The 17,449-nt window shown below is 52.4% G+C and overlaps 1 protein-coding gene across 2 annotated transcripts; it reads right to left on the bottom strand.

Annotated features, from left to right (window-relative positions):
• Positions 1–259: 259 nt before the first annotated feature.
• Positions 260–17,357, bottom strand: NIBAN3 (niban apoptosis regulator 3). Of its 2 annotated transcripts, XM_060093858.1 has the most exons (15): positions 17,303–17,357; positions 15,872–16,002; positions 12,788–12,913; positions 12,065–12,179; positions 9,982–10,149; positions 9,266–9,381; positions 9,078–9,182; positions 8,696–8,858; positions 7,888–8,078; positions 6,276–6,434; positions 5,110–5,226; positions 4,922–5,029; positions 4,015–4,126; positions 2,219–2,302; positions 260–728 (listed from the first exon to the last, which is right to left on the bottom strand). In XM_060093858.1, exons 1-15 carry the CDS (start codon positions 17,355–17,357, stop codon positions 664–666), a joined length of 1,815 nt encoding a protein of 604 aa, XP_059949841.1. In that variant the 3' UTR covers positions 260–663. The 2 variants fall into 2 exon arrangements, with proteins under 2 accessions (XP_059949841.1, XP_059949842.1); XM_060093859.1 differs by lacking the exon at positions 4,922–5,029.
• Positions 17,358–17,449: the final 92 nt, after the last annotated feature.

Raw genomic sequence — 17,449 nt, 5'->3', positions numbered from 1 at the left:
TTATTAGATCATTAAGAAAAATATAAATTCTCCTGAAGAGAAAAGTAGGTAAAAGCTATGAACAGGCAATTCCCTAAAAAAGAAAAGAAAAGAAAGGAAAACACACAAACACACAAACAGTGGTAAAGAATCCACCTTCCAATTCAGGGGACACGGGTTCGTTCCCTGGTCGGGGAACTAAGGTCCCACATGCCACAGGGCAAATAAGCCCAGGCGCCTCAACTAGAGAGAAACCTGTGCGCCACAACAGAAGATCCCGCATGGCACAACTAAGACCCGACACAGCCAAAAATAAATAAGAAACACACAAACATATTAATGGTCAATAAACATATTTTAGGTTCAGTGTAGTCATCAAAGAAATTTAAAATAAAACATGCACTCTGTGTGTGTGTCTATCAAACTGGCAGTTTTTCCTTTTATGAAAAGTCCTAGTGTTTGGAAAAGAGAATATGTACAAATCCTGCTGGTGAGAGTGTTAAAAGGCATAGCCTTTCTGGAGAGGAGTAAGGCGGAGGTGTGGGGATTATACAAGCCTTGAACTGGTACATATGCTTTGACTCAGAAATTCCACTAGTAGACATTTATCCATTGAGAATGACGATGAATGTGCACAAAGCTTCAGCTCCGGAATGTCCCTGGAGGAGGCAGTGGGCAGAGTGGCTAGACCTCGGTGCTGGAGCCTGGTTGCCTGGAGCAAGTGCCTCTCTGAACCTCAGTTTCCACATCTGTAAAATGGAAAATGTCATAAGGATGCCAAAACATTTGGACACATCAAATGCCTGGCATATAATAAATACCCAGTAATTGGAAGCTTAGTGAGAATAATTTAATAGAAATGTAAAAGCACCCAGAAGATAAGTGGGCCACAGAGAGAAATGGAGGTTCACAGAGAAGCTCCTAAACACATGAGAAGACTCTCCACCTCATCCCCAATAAGACATGCTCGTTAAAATGATGCCAAGACAACATTTTTCACCCAGAAGATCTGGGAAATCCCAAGTCAGCTGACAGCCTGTGGGGAAATGGGCCACCTTCACACAGATGAGTGGGCACCAGGTGAGACCACTCTGATGGAGAGCACTCTCAAGACTGCTATTGAAATGACAAACATGCATGCTCTAAACCCTGAGATTTCACCTTGGGGGATTTACCCCCTTGCATGAAAAGTATGTAAGAGGTCGTTCACTATGGTATTAGCTGTTAGTGCAAAAGATTAGAAGCAAAACCCCATCATCAATTAGATTCTGGTTAAATAGATTAAGGAGCCCATCCACAATCCTTCATCCCCAGTTGCAAATCCCCAAATATTATGACACCCAGAAGTCTTTCTAAGATTGTTTAATCTTCATGTATCCCAGTGAGTGTGAATATTCATCAGTTTATCTGCAGCAACTGACTATGAGATGCTGCCCCCAATAAGCTAGGGAGTGTATTAGTTAGCTATTGCCACATAACAAATGACCCCCAAAGTTAGCCACTGAAAACTATACACGTTTATTATCTCAGAGTTTCTGTGGGTGAAGAATGTGGGAGCCGCTTAGCTGGGTGGATTCACAAAGCTCTCATAACAATGATACCCAAGGGGGTTGAGGAGCTGAGAGCTGCTCCAGAATACCTGCATCTGCCCTGGGTCCTGAACATCCAGATTATAAACATCTTGCCCACTGGTCCGCTTCTAGTTGGACCAGTTGCTTTCTGTCCCATTTCAGGGAAGTCCCCATGAAACAATGCCGTCTTAGGGATGGAGTTCAGGATCCCTGCACCACCAGCAGTGTCAACCTCAGCCCTACACACATTTACTGCTGCAACGAGGAGGTCTCTGTAGGGTCCTATAGTAGGAGGCCAGGCTGCCCTGGCCCTGAGCAGAGCTCCATGCACGCATTGTTAAGGTGAACCCAAGGCTCCCATCACCACTATCTCCCCCACCAGTGCTGGGAACTGGTAGCCGTTGGGAGAGGTCCTATAGAGGCCTGGCAAGAAGAGATGGGACACAAATTCATATGCATGTCAGAGGATACCTCTGACACTCAGGCACACTCCTTGACTCCCCATTGCCCTAGTTCACCATGAGCTTGGCCAACCTGGCCAAGTCAGGAGACAAGGTGCATACTGTTCCATCCAGGAACCCACACTCACAATCCTCTTGTATACCCCACACAGGCCCCCCGACCCTGGCAATTCACTGGCATGGGCCAAGAACCTGTGAGGTCCTCACCTGTTTCTGCTTGGTCCCGTGGAAGCTCTGAGCAGCCATCCAGAGTGCAGGACATGTTGCTGGCACCAAGGGCTTTTTTCAATTCTAAAATAAGAGATAGAGACTTCCCTGGTGGCGCAGTAGTTGAGAGTCTGCCTGCCAATGCAGGGGACACAGGAGCAGCTGGGCCCGCGTGCCTCAGCTGCTGAGCCTGTGCTCTAGAGCCCGCGTGCCACAACTACTGAAGCCCACGCGCCTGGAGCCCATGCTCCACAGCAGGAGAAGCCACCACAGTGAGGGGCCCACACACTGCAGCAAGGAGTGGCCCCTGCTTGCCACAACTAGGGAGGGCCTGCACGCAGCAACGAAGACCCAATGCAGCCAAAAATAAATAAATTTAAAAATAAAATAAAGAGATAAACCCCCGGACCCACCTGGATAAGCCCCACAATCCCAGGGCTTCCATGAATTTTCCCAGAGAGGCCACAAGAGGGCAAAGCATGGAAGAAATGTCTCAACCAGGAACCCTAAACAAGTGGCTTACATGAGCCTCTCTCCACACCTGTGCCCATGGCAGACATTGCTAGCTGATCCCCACACCTTCATGGAGCCTGGATGCTACCTACCCCACCTTCCAGCACAATGCTTCAAGCAGACATCACAAATCAACTGAGGACAGAAACACCCCACCCCCCAACCCCGCCTTCAGTACATGTAGAACTTGCAGGAATGGAAACCTGTTTCTGAAAAATTTTTTCCAATCAGTGATTAGCCTTTTTCCATTTAAAATGTCCCCTATTCTAAAGGAACTCGGTTCTTTTCGTTTGGCCTCAAGGACACTTCTCACCCTTACTTCCTGGCTCCCAGAACACTGCTATCTCTGGGTTTCTCCCACCTCTCTGACTGCTCCTTCTGCATCTCTTCTTCCTCTTTGTGTCCTTCAAATCCAGGCTCTTTGGGACTCCTCTCCTTTCTCTCCACACCATCTCCAGGGTTGTGGTCCCTCCCATGCACCCAGTGACACCCCAAGCCAACAACAACCTCTGACTTCCGTCTCAGCCTCATGCCTGGGCTCCGTCCCCTTGGTTGCTGCCCCTGCTCGAGACCATCCTTTGCCCCCCAGGACCAGGCCCTCAGCCTCCTCCCTGGCTTCCAGTCTAGCCACTGTTGCCCTCTTGCTCACACATCCTCCGTGGCTCCCTATTGCCTGCCACAAAATGTCTAAACTCCTCTGCCTGTCATTCAAGGACCTGCACATCTGCCCTGGCAGACTGCAGCCTCCTCTCCTTCCTTCTGTGTCAGCTGTGACATTCCCTGAATAACCATTACACATTGCTCATTCCCCTGTTAGTACACGTCTCAGCAGTCATAGGCATTGGGTCAGGAAGGAACAGACAAGGCAGGAGGGAGAAGAGACAGTCAGGAGCCTCTTCCCAGCCCGGGAAATCCTAAGAGGCCTACCCCAAGTCCACGTACTCTTGAGGGCTCAATGCCAGCCCAGAATAAAATATGGAGAGGTTGTTGAATGAGAAAATGTAAATGTCTATCCCCAGTTTTTAAATTTTGCCTCCCTTCTCTCATCCTAAGAACTCCTGCATATCCGTCACAGCCCCACTCCAATGCCCCCTCCTTCAGGGAGCTTCCATCACTGCCCCTCTAGGCTCGCCCACCCCAGATCCCCTCTGTCCCAGTCCTGGCCCTTAGTCAAAGGACTAGTGTTCACAGGTAGTGAGAGGTGATGGGGTTACCCTGGTAGGGCTCAGTATACACAGCCAGGGGTCAACAGGCTCCCCTGAGCCATAGGGGGTGGGACTCACCTCGATCAATCCTCTGAAGCAGGACCCCCCGGATGACATCCTCATAAATACCCTCAATGGTCAGAGCAGGGCTGCCCACAGCAAGGACATCCCCTTCGAACTCAGGCAGCTCCTGTAACCGAGGCAGGTGAGGGGCTGGGCTGGAGGGGTGGGCTATGTGTGACATGGTTTGAGCCCCAGCTCTGTCACTGATTAGCTAGGGAAACCTGGGCCTCAGTTTCCTCATCTTTAAAATGGGCTCCTTGACTCATTATTCCCTCGGGTTGTTGTGAGAATTGGTGAAACAAAGCACATCACACCTCAATGGGAATAGTACAGGTGTTTCTGCTGGGACCCCTCACAGCCACTTCCTGCCTGACCCCTGATGCAGACCCCTTCATGGTACCCCTAAGCCTGTGTAGCAAGGCCCCTGTGACCTCTCCCCTCATCTACTTCCTACCCCCTTGTTCGCTAAGCCCCAGCCACACTTGCCTCTTCTCTGTTTCTCCAACACACCAGGCACAGACCTACCTCAGGACCTTTGCACATGCTGTACCCTCTGCCTGGAAAACCCTTCCCCAGGACATGGCTCATGGCTTTAGTTCACTACTTCTCAAGCATCATCTTCTCAGAGAGAGCCCCCCTAACCACTCGGCACCCTCACCATACACACATACACTCCCCCTCTGCCTCCTCCCTTCTCTGAAGCCTGTATCACCTGCTGATATGTGATGCACGGGACCCCATGCCAGCTCTGCAGACACGGCATTGTCATGGGAGAAGCAGAGGGCATTGTGAGGTCCCAGAAGAGCCATTGGACCCAGCCCCTGGGCTCAGGGAACAAAAGTCTCTAATCATCAAGGTGGCTCTATGAGCCTTATAGAAAGATGCTTGGTTGTTCTATAGGACCCGTCCCCCATCAGCTCACCGCTTTGCAGCTCAGCTCCAGCTGGCTCAACACGAAGGGCAAGAAGATGCAGAGCAGCCAGCCATGGATGAACCTCCTCTGCGCTGAGCCACTGTCCGACTGGAATTTCTGCACGACACACACAGCAACTGGTTTCACAACCACCTGAGCACCCAGGCCCACTGCCATGCCCTCTCCGCAGACCTCACCTTCAGCACGCGCCCCCTGACTTTCTCCAGCTGCTGGGCAGCCTGGTCACAGTCCAGAGCCGTGGTCAGACATTGGTCGGCCAGCTGCAGGAAGGTGGCCACAGCGTCAGCCATGAGCTGTGGGAAGAGATGCTGGGATGAGCCCTGGGAATCCATGCTCTTTCTGGGCCCTAGGCCTGCTCGGTTGAACCCTTCTCAGCATCCGGCTTGCCCTGACCAACTACTTCCCTACAACCTCCTTCTTGTCCCAAGAAACAGCACTCTCTTCCTCTCAGGACTTGGGGCTCATCCAGTCAGTGCCAGGATGGCCAGCATGGGGATCAGAGAGCTGTCCATAGTCCAGGCTCCTTGGCTGAGCACCCTTGTGCAGTATCCAAACTGAACAACCGTGCCGGGCAGCACTGGGTCTTCTCAATCCCTGTCTCTTTCACTCACCATGTCCATTAGCACGTCCCAACCCCTTGGCTTTCAAAACACACCCTGCTCCTCTCCACCAACCCATTCTAATGGTTCAGACCTCCTCCCTGCCTCCTCCACTTCTGCCCCCGACAGCCCCTGCTCCCCAGGGCAGGCAGGGCTTTCTAAAAAACCTTGAATCTGGCCATGCCCCTCCCCTGCTCACACACCTGCTGTGACTCCTATTGCCCTTGGACAGAGCCCAGCCCCCTGAGCCCCATACTCAAGGCCCTGACCCATCTGCGCCCCCCACCTCGCTGGCATATCTCCCACATCTATGCCCTCCCTTGAAATCTACAAGCCAATGTCTCTAAATTGCTTCACTTTCCCCAAATGTGGACACGCTCTCACACCTCCCAGGGCTTATCCACACTGTTCCCTCCACCCAGGACATGCCCCATTCCCATTCTTCCCCCAGCTGCCCCAGCCTGGCAGTCCTCTCCTCCTGGAAGCCTTCCCAACCCTGGAGATGGATCAGGTGCCTCCTCAGGGTTCCCGTAGCACCTTGTGTGTCCCATCACAGCCCTGTCCATCATGTGTGATTACTGCCTGCCTGGTCATGAGCTCATGTCTGCATGACACTGGGAGTCCAGCAAGGGAGGGCCAGGTCTGTCTGGGTCATCGTGGTCTCCCTGGCACACACTTGGCACCTACTCATTGGAGGCTGCCATCCTTGTCTCGCTTCCTCCCAGCCTCCCACTCACCCTTACCTGCTGTGCGAGATCCTGGGCCCCAAACACCAGGCTCTGTGTTCCAAAGAAGCCAAATGGTTCTGCCAGCTGACCCAGGCGCCCCCGGCTCCACTCCGCCTCTCGGTAGCAGGTCTGCATCAGCTCTGGGTCCCATGGCATCTCCCCAAATGAGTAAACCTGTGTTCCCATAGCAGTCAGGTAAGAAAAATACCACCAGCCAATGGAAGAGCAAGGCTAAGGACCTCACAGACAGTTCATCGAAGGAGAAACACAAATGGAAACACATCCTGCCTCAGTTGTCACCAAAATAATGCATAATAAAAGTAACTGTGAGGTAGGGTGTGATGGACATAAAATGGTAAAACTTGAAACAAATGATAACATGTGGTGCTGGCAGGGCTGAGGGGAAATGGGCACACTCAGCCCTTGTCCCACCTGATGTTCCCTTTGTGCTGGATCCTGTGGCTGCAGAAGTGCAATAATCCAAAGTGGTATTTGCCCTCAAACTGCTCACAGAAAAGTTGGGGGAGACAGAGTGTAGACAGACAACGGTAGTGGTGTGTTAATACTTCTCTAAGGAGGGAAGCACGCGCAGCTGCAGATGCAGAAAGGACCAGGGAAAGTTCCTGGAGGAGGTGATTATGAAATGGAGATGTGAAGATTAATAAAGGGAAACCTCATTTAAAATAAAGTCACGGGAGATCCCTGATGGTCTAGTGGTTAGGATTCGGAGCTTTCACTGCGGTGCCCCAGGTTCAATCCCTGGCCGGGGAACTGAGATCCCACAAGTTGCGTGGCCAAATAAATAAATAAAAATGAAATCATTAAGCCCTGAAAGGGCGGGGTGGGGGGCTCTCGTGCACTGCCACTCCTTGCCCTCTGCAGACCCCAAATTGGAAGAAGGTTACTACTTTACCGCTCCAGCAGGAGGCAGATTTTCTCCTTATGCAGTAACAGCCCCAACTAATGAGAAACTACCACCACTCAGCCAATGAGAAACTGTCACCACCCTGAACTCTTGCTTTCCTCCAATGGACTTTCCTTCAAAGCTGCCCCTCCCAATTTTCTCCTTCTTCTCTATAAAGTAATGTTCCTCCCCTTTGTTTGCCAGACTTGCCTCTGGTTTTGCCATAGCTTGCATGTCCCGAATTGCAATTCTCATGCTGCCCTCCCTTCCCAAAATGTTCTGCTGATAAAATAACTGGCTGTTTCATTTTAAAGGTCAACAGACACTTAACGAGTTGAAGGTTTCTTGGCACATAGTATGCTCGCATTTAATATCAGAAGAAAAGAGCTGACCTGCGTGGAGCAGAATTCTGTCCCAGGGAATGGGGTGGGCTGTGGCCAAACAAGGCAATGGGAGGAGGAACAATTTGTGGGGAAGGTGACTCCAGACTGATGTTATTAAATGCTAATCTTGTCATCTTACTCCTTCCCCCCATGTTATAAACCGTGCCCCAGTGACCATAGCATAGCGGACCACCGTAAGTAAAATGCAGCTTAGAAGAAAGTTCAGAGATTTTTTAAAGAGAAGGTTTTCAAACAAGAAAGATTCAAGGTTCACGCAACTCTTCTATAAAGTTAACACGCTGCACACAGGCCCGATGAAACACGACCCACTGGACCTCACCTCCTTCCGCAGCTGGGTGCTGGAGCGGCTCCCACGCAGGTGGCGGGACAGGCGGTCCATGCCCTGGGTTAGGAGGGTCTGCACTGCCGTGAGTTCGGCTTCCACGGTGCTCAGCAGCGTCTGCGTGACCCGGGGCAGCTGCGCATCCACCTTCCTGCGCAGGCACGACTCGAGGGGACCCTGGACGTTGGCTGTGAGCGGAAGACACTGGCTTGGATCTCCTCCTCGAGGTGCTCCGCAAATTGGGAGGCGGGGGTGGGGTGGGGAAAGGAGTGAGGCCATGGGCTCAACAGGGTGAGGTAGACGGGAGCGCTGACTTTGAGCACCCTCCTCTACCCCATTATACAGAATAGAAAACCGAGGCCAAGTGCGATGGGGATCAGCTCCAAGTTGCACACAGAGGCAGAGTTAGGATTCCAACTCTGTTCTCTTTGTTACTGAGCTGAGTGAGAGCTATTTCCGCCGTCTGACTGGACAACCCACAACCGGAGTCAGGCCTGATACCGCCAACACCTCTGCCCCTCTTCCCACCCAGTCTTGGTCTCCGGGCTCACCAGCTCCGTCCCTGGCCTTCCCGCCTCCCAAGCACCCGCCCTCCCTCTTGACCCCGTCTAGAGACATAGTCCCACCACCAAAGCATCAAGGCCTCGCCCATTTTCCCACTTAGGCTCCACCCTTTTCTTTTCCGGCCCTGCCTCCTCCGGGTCCCAGACCTTGGGCCCTTTCCCTTACACCCAAGCTGTTCCCCTTCTTCCTCTCAGGCTCCCGGCCCCGCCCCTCACATCCAGGCCACGCCCGCGGACCTCACCCTGCAGCCTCCCTAACACGCGCTCCCGCAACTTCAGCATCTGATCTACGTCTGGGCGGATAGTCTTCTCCAGGGCGGCGAGCAGCTCCTCCTTTTCGGGCTGGAAGGCGCGGAGCCCAGTGGAGGCCCCGGCCAGGACTGCAGCGTGGACGGCGTCCAGTAGCTGCCCAGATCAGCCGAGGGGACCCCACACGGGCCAGGGGCGCGGTAGAGAGACGAGATGGGGCGAGGGTAGGACAGAGAGAAGACAGACGCACAGAGATGGGCGGAGAGGTTGGGCGACAGTCGCAGAGAGAGCGAAGCTGAGCACCCGGGTCCGGCTCCTATCCCCAACCGCGGCCTCCCGCGTGTCCCTGCCCCACCTCCTCGACCCCATGCGTACCTTGGCCCAGGCCCAGGCCCGAGCGCGGCCGGCCCCCCGCAGGCCGGGCAGGATCTGGGCTCGCAGCGCAGGCAGCAGCTCCCGCATCAGTACCGCAGTCAGCACCTGCGGGAGAGGTGACCATGGGTGCTCCGGTGGGCCGAGAAGGGGTCAGGGGGGTCCCGGGTGCGGCCTTGTGCGGCACTGACCTCGGCGTCCGAGCCTAGGGTCACGTCGTCGTCGCCAAAGTGGCCTTGCTGCTGCCGGTAGAGCCGTATGGCGTCCAGGAAGGCACGGGCGGCTGGGGCTTGACTTCGCTGCAGGACTGAGGGGCGGCTCCTCAGTGCCCGCCCACCCCTCCCCTGGTCTCAGGCTGCCTGGCTCCCCGTCGCCTGAGAAGGAAGCCCTCCGCCTCCTCGCCAGGTCCCAAACAGCTAAGTCTCACCCACTTCCAGACCTCTGCGCAAAGAAGTGCCCTCCGCCGGGAACACGCTCCCCTAAGTTTATCACCAGCCCATAAGGGGCCTGTATACCATTTTGGAAAAGGCATCCCCTGCAGGCAGTCACAGCCCAGATCCCACTGCAGTCTCCAGCTGCCTCTCCAGTTAGGTACGTTTGTTCAGTCAACAACCTGCCCAGATGTGTCAGTCCTAATTCCTCTTCTTCACCTGGCTGGCCCCTCATCTTTTTTAGACCCCAGTTTGGACATCCCCTCCCTGATCCCCCAGGCTACGCTCCCATGGGGCTGTGCCCTCATTACAGCCCGGGCCATGCACAACTGCCTGTTTCCCCTCTGTCCTCCCCCACGATCCATTTTATAAATAAGGGAACTGAGGCTTGGAGAGGATCCCACAGCCAGCAGGAGCAGAACCATCCGACTCCAGACTCTGTGCTCCACCACTGCCTGCCCTTTCCCAGGACCCACCTGTGCCTCGAAGCCGGATGCCGCCCTGCAGGGCTAGCCTCCAGGCACGCTGCACCTCCGCTGTGGCTGCAGAGAAACAGAGGTGCTGGCGGAAGGGGTGCTGCAGGAACAGGGGGAAACTAACAGGCATTTCCAAGAGGGGGTCAGGCTCTTCCTGTGTATGGTGTCCTGAAAGCAGAGGAGGTCGCATCTTCATTCATTCATTCACTCTAAAATCATTCATTCACTAGGAGACAATAACCATGAAATGTGTAGAGAACCCTTACTTCACCTCAGTCCCAGGAGGAGGTGTGCCCAGGGCAGACATCAGCAATCCATCCCAGCACTGTTTCCCAGCCTCAGCAACATGCTTAACACAGCAGTCCTAGGCAGCCACTGACAATCTCTCCTAGCTGGCATGTGGTCTGAGCCCTGCTTGCTGTGGGGTGCTGGAGTCGGCAAGGCCCAGGTTCAAACCTGGCCAGACCATTTTCTAGCTCTTTGCACAGATTTTCATCTCCCTGAAAAACCTCAGTTTTCCTACCTGCAAAATGGGCTAAAAAGTGATACCAATGACCTAGAACTGCTGGGAGGACACAAATGAGTGAATTTATTTTGATAAATTAAATTGGAGTCCCCAAATCCTCAGTGTTTTGTTCAGATTTCCAGAGTGATACATACAGACTGCGGTAAAATGCAATAATGCAAAAAGGGCTTCCCTGGTGGTGCAATGGTTAAGAATCTGCCTGCCAATGCAGGGGACACGGGTTCGAGCTCTGGTCCGGGAAGATCCCACATGCCGCGGAGCAACAAAGCCCATGTGCCACAACTACTGAGCCTGCGCTCTAGAGCCTGCAAGCCACAACTACTAAGCCCACGTGCCACAATTACTGAAGCTTGTGCGCCTAGAGCCCACGCACCGCAACGAAGAGCAGACCCTGCTCGCCGCAACTAGAGAAAGCCTGCACAAAGCAACGAAGACCTAATGTAGCCAAAAATAAATTTTTTTAAAAAATAGTAATAATAATGTAGAAAAAGGTGGATGTCCCTTGTCATCCAGCCCTTCAATCGCAGCACCCAGAGATGATAATAGCTGTTAACAGTTTGGGGGACATTATTCCAGATTTTAAAATCTGCACAAAGCTGTATGGGGTGCTTTTTTTTTTTAACAGTGTGGAGTTTTCTGGTTTATAACTGGCCTTTTGGCTCCTGCATATGTCTGGGACACCTTCAGAGGTTGCACACCTTTCCTTCCTGAGGGTCAGGCTGTAATTTATTTAATCAACCCCAAAGGATGCGTATTTGGGTGGATTCCCATGTTTTCGACATCATCAACATTTCTGTAGACGGTTCTTGTTGCTACATCTTCGCATGATTTAACAGCAGGATAGCTCTGCAGGGAAGCAAAAGGTGTAATTCTGGCTCTGTCCCTTACTAACTGTGTGACAGTCCTTAGCCTCAGTGTCCCCCTCTGTAAAATGGGGTGGTTAGTGATGGGGCTGCCTCCTGGGCAGATTCAATGAGATAATGCAGGCCCTCATCAGATGCATGCCAGCCCACTTATGCTGCTCCTTACCTATTCAGAGAGAGAAAGAGGAGGAAGAGGAAGGGGAGGAAGGGGAAGGGAGGAGAAGTGGGAGTTGGGGAGGAAGAGGAGGAGGAGGAGGGAATGAAGGAGAACCATCCTGGAAACACTGGACTGACCAATTACACGCTGTAACAAGTCTGTGCAATTTTCCTGCCCACCACTGCCCATCTCCCTACATGCTTACTGACACCATATTTTATCATTTTTACCCTTTGCTTCTTTGATTCTGGTCCAGTGACCTAACTCCTTCACCCTGACAGGAATGGGTGTTTCTCTTTCTAGAGCGAGGCTGCTCACCCAGAGGCAATGCTGCCCCCAGGGACACTTGGCAATGTCTGGAGATATACTTGGTTGTCGTTCTTGGGATGCAGAGTGCTCCTGGCATCTGGTGTGTGGAGGTGAGGGATACTCTTCAGCATACTGTGAATGGTGGCCCCCACTGCAAAGAATGATCTGGCCCCAGTGTCCACAGTGCTAAGTAGAGAAACCTGCTCTTGGGGTCCCCGGGAGCCTTACCTGAGGATTCTGGGCAGAGAGTGTCCAACAGGTGGAGATATTCACTCTGGGAAGTCAGGACTGTGTACCCTGTCAGTACCATGGAGCCCAGGGGACGGTCCCCATTTTCATATTCCTGCAAAAGCCATCCAAAGAACCGTTTGGGGACAGGTCTAAACTGTGGCTTCCATATCCCAGTGTGGGATCAGGGGAAGGTTTGGGGTTAACTGGGGAAATCCTCCACCCTCCCTCCTCTGTCCACCCCTCCCTCAATCCCTCCTTCCTTCCCTTCCCCATAGTGGAGCACCCAGCACCTGCTGTGTGCTAGGCCAGTCCCAAGTGCTATATGAGGACTAACCCATTGAATCCTTACAGCCCCATGTGGCGTAGACCATTATCACCCCGTTTCACAGAGGCGAAAACTGAATCCCAGGGAGACAAGTGACCTGCCTGAATTCCCCAGCTGGAAAGCAGGGCACAGGCGGCATGTGCAAAGGCCTTGCATGGTTTCAACCTCAGCTCTGCTGATGACCATGAGTGAGCCCCTACCCCTGGCCTGGGCCTCAGTTTATCCACCTGGCACAGCCAGAGATGCTCACCCACCCAGGGCCAAGCTTACAGGTTGGCCCTACTTGATGACTGAAGAAAGGAGGGGGGCTATGCTGGGAACTGGACCCCAAACCCACACTGGGGAGGGTGGGATGGAGACGCCAGAGGTAGATGGGCTGCAGGCCACTCACTCACCTCCCTGTGACTGAACCATTCCAGGCGGCCGTCCCCACGCAGGACACAGAAGATTGGCTGCCACTGAGGTGGGTGGCCCTGCAGCTGGGTCAGGGGCCCTCGGTGCTCCCGGACTCGGGGCAGCTTCTGTGGGAGGAGGGGCGGGCGGATGTCAAGAACATGGGCCAGTGTCCCAGTGTCCAGACCACCTGGACAGCTCCTCCTGTGTCCCGGGTGCCACCAAGTACAGTAAGTCCCCTACATATGAATGAGTTCCATTCTGAGAGCGAGTTTGTAAGTCCAATTTGTTCATAAGTCCAACGAAGTTAGCCTAGGTACCCAACTAACACCATTGGCTATATAGTACTGTACTGTAATAGGTTTATAATACTTGTCACACAAATAATACATACAAAACAAACACAAAAAAAATAAATAAAACATTTTTAATCTTACAGTACAGTCCCTTGAAAAGTACAGTAGTACAGTACAACAGCTGGCATACAGGGCTGGCATCGAGTGAACAGGCAAGAAGAGTGACTGACTGGAGGAGGGGGAGGAGGTGGGAGACGGTAGAGCTGAAGGATCGTCAGCTATAGGAAACGGAGGGCAAGCTGCAATTTGACTCATGCCTGACGCTGATGGAACGCACGTTTGCATCTTTGAAAGTTTGCAACTTGAAGGTTCATATGTAGTGGACTTACTGTACAGGTGCTTGGGCACTGCTGGTGTGGTGTTATATTCTTTATCAAGCACGCTCACAGCCTGCACTTCCAAATATGAACTGAGGCAGACACTTTTGTTATCTCCAATTTACTTGCAAGCGGACCCTTCCCCAGTTGAGCCTCAGATGAGACCCCAGCCCTGGCCAACATCTTGATTGCAGCCTGTGAGAGACCCTGAAAGAAAGGACCCAGGAAAGCCCCGTCTAGATTCCTGACCCACAGTAACTGAGATTACAGACGTGTTGTTTGAAGCACTGATTTGGTGGTGTATTTTTACACAGCATAGCTAACTGATACAGGAGGGATTGCTAGGTCATGGAGCAGGTGTAGTTTAACGTTATGAAAAATGGCCAGGCCTCTGCCCACAGACCCCTCCCTCAGGCAGGATGGGACATCACCTTGTTTCATTTTCTTTGTCCCTCTTCTCACTTCCTGGCCACCTGAATTGTGTGCGTTTGTTTCACCAATGGTCCCAGAGTAGCTCCTGCTACACAGTTGGTGCTCAGTAAACATTTGATGACTAAACAAACAGCATTTGTGAAGTTTTGATTCTTCAGCGGGTAATGGGAACTCAGAGGTTTATTAAGTGATTCTCCATCTCTCTTCCTAAGTCTGAGATTTTTCATAGTAATAGTGTTAAAATGTTATAATAGAAATGATATACATAATGCAAATAGATAAAACGAGTATTAAAGAAAATGTTTCAACTGAAGCGAGGGGAAATCCCTCCACGCTGCTTGAACCCCAATGTCAGCTGTGCCCTGGCCCAGGGGGTTGGGACCAGCAGGAGGCAGAAGGTGCAGGTGGGGGCGATTCCCAGGCCCCATGATGCCCCAAGCAGGACAGGGGGAGTCCCAGGTGGCAGGGGGCTCTGTCCATGGTGCCACAGAGCCCCCACCCCAGGGCAGTCACAGCTGGGAGAATGGGTGTCCAAGAAAGGAAATCTCAGAGCCTGATCGGGACAGGGGACCCAGTATCCCTTGTAAGGAGTATGGGCTCTGGGTTCAAATCTCGCCTCTGCATCTTGCTGGCACTGTGACCTCAGTCAGGTCACTTCACCTCTCTGTGCCTTGGTTTCCTCATTGGTCAAAGACCCATCCCCTGGGCTGGTGAGAACTAAGTTGTACAGGGCACATGGAGATCCTGGACACCATTTGCCAGCTCAGGAGACCTTTGGAGCTGGGGCTGGGCAGCTCCAGGCTATTTTGTTCCATCGATAAGCCCTTCCTGAGCCCCTACAAAGTGAAGGCACCATGTGGGCACAAGGGATCAGGGGGAAGGGGAAATAAGGCTTGGACCCTGTCCTCATAAAGCAGACAAATGGAGGTGGCAGACGTGTGAGCCCGGGCTGCGTCGGAGAAGCAGACAGACAGGGGTTCCAGAGGAGGTGCCTGACTCAGGTGGGGGTAATAGTAGTCAAGGAAGGCTTCTTGGAAGAAGTAGCAGACGAAGTATGGGATAGAATGGGGAGGGTGGCACATGCAAAGGCTTGGACGTCCAGTGGGCATGCTGTGCCCTTGGGTGATGCACTCAGCCAGGCCACACCTTTTCCAACTTCAGGGCTTTTGCATTGCCTATGCCCTCTGCCTAGAATGCCCTTCCCACTCTGGGCTTCAGGTCTGGCTCCTTCTCATCCTTTACGTCTCAGCTCAGAAGGACCTTCCTACACCCCAGCTTCCAGCCCTCAACACCGCCCTTCATTTTGTCTTCCTAGCACCTATCACAAGTTATCCTGCATCATGATATGTTAGCTTGACAACAAACTGGTCATTTCCCCCAACTAGACTGTGAGCCCTGGAGGGCAAAGCGGGATCTGTCTCAGTCACTACTGTGTCCCCAGCATCCAGCCAGGGGTGTGGCACGCAGTAGATGCCCAGTGAATGTTTGCTCGAAGAATGAATTTTGGGGACATCCCTGGTGGTCCAGTAGTTAAGACTCCACGCTTCCACTGCAGGGGGTGTGGGTTCGATCCCTGGTCAGGGAACTAAGATCCCACATGCAACGCAGCATGGCCACAAAAAAAAAAACATGAATGAATTTAAAAAATTTTTTAAGCATTTATTATTATTTTATATATTATTTATATTTATTTATTTATTTGGTTGCGCCGGGTCTTAGTTGTGGCAGGTGGGCTCCTTAGTTGTAGCATGCATATGGGATCTAGTTCCCTGACCAGGGATCGAACCCAGGCCCACTGCATTGGGAGCTCGGAGTTTTAACCACTGCACCACCAGAGAAGTCCCAGAATGAATTTTTAATAGTCACACCAGGTCGTGGCACCAGCAAGGACAAAGGTGTGAGGAGGGACCCTCAAACGAACGAATGAACGGCCCCCCCAGCCTCGCCCACTCAGCACCCCCTCCCCCTTTGCAGCACCCACTTTGCTGTGCAGCAGCTGGCATCCGGCTGTCTCCTGGGGGCCCAGCTCTCGGGAGATCTGCCACAGGACCGAGGCTGCCAGCTGCCCGCGGTAGCAGGGCAGGAAGTTCCTCAGCAAGGTGTCTACCTGGCCTGCAGGGACAAAAGGATGGTGAAGTGGCTGAATCAGGTCCCCCCCAACCTGCCAGAGGTGGGGGCAGAACAGGCAGAGAAGCCACTTACGGATTCCTATCTGCACCCCAAAGTTGCCCCGGAAGACATGCTCCAATTCCATTCACTCTTAACCCTCCGTTGCCTGTTTTTATCCACATGGGGGTTGGTGGGGGGCGGGGGAGTTAAAGGATTCAGGCTTAATTTATAAACGATGTACAACACACCTTAAATGTATAAAGCATAGAAATGAATGAGCTTGACATATGTACACACCCATGACACCATCACCGTGACCCAGATAAAGAACAGATCAATTGTACCTGAAAGTTTCCTTGTGCCCCTTACCGGGGGAGATTTTCAAAATCTTTTAAAAACCTCACCCAGCACAAGGGAACTTTCTGGGGTGATAGAAGTATTCTGTATCCTGATCTAGGAGGTGATTACACAAGTGTTAAAGTTCTTCAAGCTGTTCCCCTAATATGTGTGCACTTGGCTGTGTGTAAAACACATCTATCTTGCTGCCTGGAATGTGCATCCGATGACTGGAGCTTCAGCAGCCATTCTGAGTCATGAGGTGACCTCAGGCACAGGAGCCACTCATGTTAGAACCATAATATGGAAGGGGTTGGGTTGTCTGACTTTTATCAGGCTGCCTGCCACTGTTCCCCTCTATAGGAGAGAGAAACAAATCTTTATCTCGTTTAAGCCACTACAGAAAAAAAAATTCCAACACTTTGCAGAGTAGCTTATTGAATCCATTCATGTAATGACAACTTGGCCTTGTTTCTTAGTCTAGATCATGAGCCCCCCCTCCATATCCCCAGTGCCCAGCACACTGTAAGTACTCAACTGTGTGTGTGGAGGATGGAGGACACTGGCCCTTCTTTGTCTCAAATCAAGAACTGTGACTTAGTCCCTGGGGTCCACATTGAGGGGCCTATTGGTCCTTGCCCACCTGGGAGGATCATCCCACAAGATCTGGCTGGGCTTGGGGCACTTCCCACCTGGCCCTATGCCCTTCACCCCAAACCCATGCCCTGAGTAGGGTTACCAGATTTACCAAATAAAAGTACATGACGCCAATAAAATTTGAATTTCAGGTAAATAACGAATACATTTTTAGCATACATATGCCCTCATGCAAAATTTGGGACATACTTATACTAAAAAAAGTATTCATTGCCTCTCTAGAATTCACATTAATAGGGCATCCTGTGTACCTGACAACCCAGCCCTAAACCCCATCCGCCAAAATCTGGATCCTTCCCACTCTACTCACCCCTCAGGTGCTGCTGCTGTCGCTTGTCCAAGGGGCTCGAGGGCCGCCCACCCATCCTGCTACTGTGTCCTGGGCTCCCCTGAAAGTGAAGCAAACACCCACCTCCTCCCCACAACCCCCCAGTTCCTCAGCTCAGGGGCACCCTGG

This window comes from Mesoplodon densirostris, chromosome 3, assembly GCF_025265405.1.
Source record: "Mesoplodon densirostris isolate mMesDen1 chromosome 3, mMesDen1 primary haplotype, whole genome shotgun sequence".
Lineage (NCBI taxonomy): Eukaryota > Metazoa > Chordata > Mammalia > Artiodactyla > Ziphiidae > Mesoplodon > Mesoplodon densirostris.
This window is presented reverse-complemented; position numbering and strand designations above follow the sequence as displayed.